We start from the raw sequence: 4,615 nt of genomic DNA, 5'->3' as shown, positions 1-4,615 counted from the left end.
CTGTGCACCGTCCAGAGGCGGCCGCAGAGCGACGCTGCCCGTGTTCACGAGGAGCGACCACACAGCTGTCTTGTTGAGGTCGGGATGTGCAGCAGAGGTGGGTAGAGTAGCCAAATATTGTACTCAAGTAAGAGTACTGATACTTTAGAACAATATTACTCAAGTAAAAGCAAAAAGTATATCATCCAAATAATTACTTGAGTAAGAGTAAAAGAGTATTTGGTGAAAAAACTACTCAAGTACTGAGTAACTGTTGAGTAACGTCTGATTTATTTGTAAAATAAGAACATGAACGTAATCAATCAATCAAAAATAATAATCTGCAAATTCAAATGATACCCCTTTAACTAAAACAAAAATAAATTAAATCTTTACAAACATAACATAAATCAAGTAAGAGTATTGTTGCTTTAAAACAATATAACTCAAGTAAAAGTAAAAAGTATTTTGCATTAAATCTACTCTGAAAAGTACAATTTATCCAAAAAGTTACTCAAGTAAATGTAACTGAGTAAATGTAACTAGTTACTACCCACCTCTGATGTGCAGACAGTTAAATCATTCATCATCAGCCTCTTGGATGGGAGGTGAAACGTCTTTTAGAAACTCAAGCAAGTCCAGTTGCCTACAATATAACACTTAGGACACTAATAAAACCAACTAACAATTAATTTGTTGCAGCTGTGAGTACACTAAACAAAAATCTAAACACGTTTGTTTTGCTCCCATTTTTCACAGGTTTAACTTAAAGATGTAAAACTGTTTTTATTGATATATTTCTCTTAAACTTTGGTCGCAAATTTGCTTAAACCTTCTTAAGTGTCACTTCTCCTTTCCCAAAATAATCCATCCACCTGACAGGTGTGTTTTGGGATGGTCACAATGAAAGAACACCTGAAAAGTTGATGTTTGATCACAACACGACACAGACGTCACATTGGCACACTCCCTCAAACCAAACATAAGCCATCCCTAATGTTGTTTCTGTGGATTCTGCAGTACATCCAACCAGCCTCACAACTACAGACCACATGTAGCCACACCAGCTCAGGACCTCCACATCCAACATCTTCCCTGGCCAGATTATCAAAAGCCAACAAATCTGGTCAGCTGGCAATTTGTCTGCACAACTGAAGAATTTCAACACAAATTGAACATTAAGTTAATTAAGTTTACAGTCAGCAGCTCTGATGGACATACCGGCGGTCAGCATGTTAACAACACGCTCCATTTGTGTCACTGTGTGATCAAACATCACATTTTACTGTGACCGTCCCAATACACGCCTGTGTAGGAATGATGCTGTTTAATCAGACACGCCTGTCAGGTGGATGGAGAAGTGCTCACTGACACAGATTCTAACAAATTTGTGACCAAAATTTCAGAGAAATATTTCTATGTTTAACTTAATCCTGCGAAAAATGGGAGCAAAAAACAAATGTGTATAAAATAGCAGATTGTTGCAAAAGCAATGATTAGTTTCATCTTTACTGGTTGACTGGGGAGATAATCAGAGGGGCGGAGTCACTAAAACCAGGACTGAAGACTGGGTAGAGTTTCTCGGTGAAGGAGCAGCCAGTGAAGGAGTAGAGAAGAGCTGCAGAATCTGCGTTATAAAAGGAGACCAGACCCTCCTCATAATCCACAAACACTCTGACCTTCTCAGGCGGATCACTGACAGAGAAAGAAACAGCCTTGCCAGTGAGTGCAAAGAAGTCTTTTTGAAACTGAAGTATAGCCCAGTAGTCGTTCTCAGAGTTTTGGTAAAGTTCTTCATTCCTGACAGACTCCTTGACCACTCCTAAAACCCACACCGTCTTCCCTTTAACTTGAACATCGTAGGAAAATCTTTCACAAGAGAAACCCTGCTTTCCCAGGACAAAGTTGTCTGGGATTTCATCCTCGGTCTCACCACCATAGTGAACTTGTTTCCCATCATCAGACAGAATCAGAGTAGGATGTGCAGTGTCAGGATCCAGAGTCACATCTACTGCTGTCTGCTGAATGCTCTTCAGATCAGCTTCATCCAGCTTCTCCATCTTATTTCTGGCTGACTTCGTCAGCTGATCCACCGCAGTCACCAGAGTTGTCCTCAGGATTCGTCCATACGATGCTGGACAGACACTGAACTCTGGCAACTTGTTGGCGAGTGGAGCTGCAGTCACAGATGGGAAGCTCTGGAGGAAGTGGAGGTGGTCCTCTGAGCGTGAGAGCTGCTTCACCTCATCGCGTCTCCTGATCAGCTCAGAGATTTCCTGCTCCAGCCCTTGGATGAAATCTTTGGCCTGTTTATTTGTGGTTTTCTGCTTGGCTTCAGTCATCCCGATGAGCTCGGCCTGAGCTCTTTCCAAAGACTGGATCAAAGTGTTGAAGACCTGAACACCATCAGCCCTCTCTCTGTCTGTAGCTTCCTTGCTGAGCTTCGCCCATTGTCTGATCTCCTGAAGCTTCAGTTGCCTCTCCACGATCTTATACAAAATTGCAGCCTCTGTTTTCAAAAGCTCTGTCTTTTTCACTTCGTATTCTTCTTTCAGAGGAACAATGTGGTGAAATTTGTGACTTGCATCAGCGCAGGTCTGACATATGGGCTTCTGTTCATCCTTGCAGTAGAGCTCCAGAGGTTTATCGTGCACAGGACACATGTGCTCATCAGTATCAAACAGCTGATGGATTTTCAGGCTGGATATTGTTTGATGAAGCTGGTAGTTAATTGCTAAGCCGACGGTCAGACATGCCAGGCCTAACCACAGGCAGGACTTCAGCCTAGTGCGTTTGGTTCCAATAGGAACGTCAGAGGAAGCTTCTGCAGGTGTCTCAACTTGTTGCTCTGAGCTGTCCCCTGATTTCCTTTCAGCTGACTGTCTGAACTGAGCAGCCATCTCAGATATGAAGGTATTCACCTTCAGCTTACATTTTCTATTAACTTGTTCTTTACACATGGGACACTGGCGCTGCGAATTAAATCTCAAGTGCTGCGTGATGCAGCTTTTGCAGAAGTTGTGTCCACATGGTAACGTGACTGGATCTGTGAACACCTCCAGGCAGATGCTGCACAGCAGCTGGTCCTCACTCGGCAGACAGTTGGCAGCCATCATGTTGAAACCCTGGAACCAAAAGAGAAAGAATGACTTCAGCCGGGCTTAGACTACAGGAGTTTTAAAATCCTAACCTATTTTAAAATCTGGTTGCATCACAGATGGTCTTCTCTCTAATCTAGTCTCAAACCTGCACACACTACAAGACATGAAAACACACGACAGGATATTAAGAATATTGTGTCAAAGGGAGAATGAATGCACCACATTTGATCTTAGATCTCTCAGAGTCCGTGTACCCATCCAGGACGACCCCGCACATGTCAGAGCACCTGGAGGAAACCCACGCTGACACAGGGAGAACATGTCAGAGCACCTGGAGGAAACCCATGCTGACACGGGGAGAACATGTGGGAGTACCTGGAGGAAACCCACGCTGACACAGGGAGAACATGTCAGAGCACCTGGAGGAAACCCACGCTGACACAGGGAGAACATGTGGGAGCACCTGGAGGAAACCCACGCTGACACAGGGAGAACATGTCAGAGCACCTGGAGGAAACCCAGGCTGACACAGTGAGAACATGTCGGAGCACCTGGAGGAAACCCACGCTGACACAGGGAGAACATGTGGGAGCACCTGGAGGAAACCCACACTGACACAGGGAGAACATGTCAGAGCACCTGGAGGAAACCCACGCTGACACAGGGAGAACATGTGGGAGCACCTGGAGGAAACCCACGCTGACACAGGGAGAACATGTCAGAGCACCTGGAGGAAACCCACGCTGACACAGGGAGAACATGTCAGAGCACCTGGAGGAAACCCACGCTGACACAGGGAGAACATGTCAGAGCACCTGGAGGAAACCCACGTTGACACGGGGAGAACATGTCAGAGCACCTGGAGGAAACCCACGCTGACACAGGGAGAACATGTCAGAGCACCTGGAGGAAACCCACGCTGACACAGGGAGAACATGTCAGAGCACCTGGAGGAAACCCACGCTGACACAGGGAGAACATGTCAGAGCACCTGGAGGAAACCCACGCTGACACAGGGAGAACATGTGGGAGTACCTGGAGGAAACCCACGTTGACACGGGGAGAACATGTCAGAGCACCTGGAGGAAACCCACGCTGACACGGGGAGAACATGCAAACTCCACACCCCAGGGTTCAAACCAGGAACCCTCCTGCTGTGAGGCGACAATGCTAACCAGTTTCAACACATCGTGACTTTACTTTAGGATGTTTTTAACAAACCCACTCACCAGAAAAATACTGCCATTGTACTTTTCTGTAAACTGTGGATACGTTACATTTGCATGTTATTCTGTGGGCTGGCGGATACATTTAAACTTTATTTTTCAACAACACTGTCGTTAAGGTGTGGGTTGGTTTAGGCACACAAACAACACGCTTTTGTTGTTGTGTGTTGGTGTTGAACAGCTGTCTGCAGCTTGGCAGGCATCTTGCTGAGGTGTGACACCATCCCCTCCACCTCCAGGTGAAAAACCAGCTCATATACTATGTCACTTGAACCGTTGATATGATAAATATGAAATGCACAAATCTGT

The 4,615-nt window shown here is 45.4% G+C and overlaps 1 protein-coding gene across 1 annotated transcript; it reads right to left on the bottom strand.

The window, feature by feature from the left end:
• Positions 1–343: 343 nt before the first annotated feature.
• LOC125883174 (E3 ubiquitin-protein ligase TRIM21-like) lies at positions 344–3,095 on the bottom strand. The gene is made up of 2 exons (XM_049567392.1): positions 2,657–3,095; positions 344–2,572 (listed from the first exon to the last, which is right to left on the bottom strand). The coding sequence occupies exons 1-2, from the start codon at positions 3,093–3,095 to the stop codon at positions 1,488–1,490; spliced, it is 1,524 nt and encodes a 507-aa protein (XP_049423349.1). The 3' UTR covers positions 344–1,487.
• Positions 3,096–4,615: the final 1,520 nt, after the last annotated feature.

The sequence above is a fragment of the Epinephelus fuscoguttatus genome, linkage group LG22 (assembly GCF_011397635.1).
Source record: "Epinephelus fuscoguttatus linkage group LG22, E.fuscoguttatus.final_Chr_v1".
Classification (NCBI taxonomy): Eukaryota; Metazoa; Chordata; class Actinopteri; order Perciformes; family Serranidae; genus Epinephelus; species Epinephelus fuscoguttatus.
This window is presented reverse-complemented; position numbering and strand designations above follow the sequence as displayed.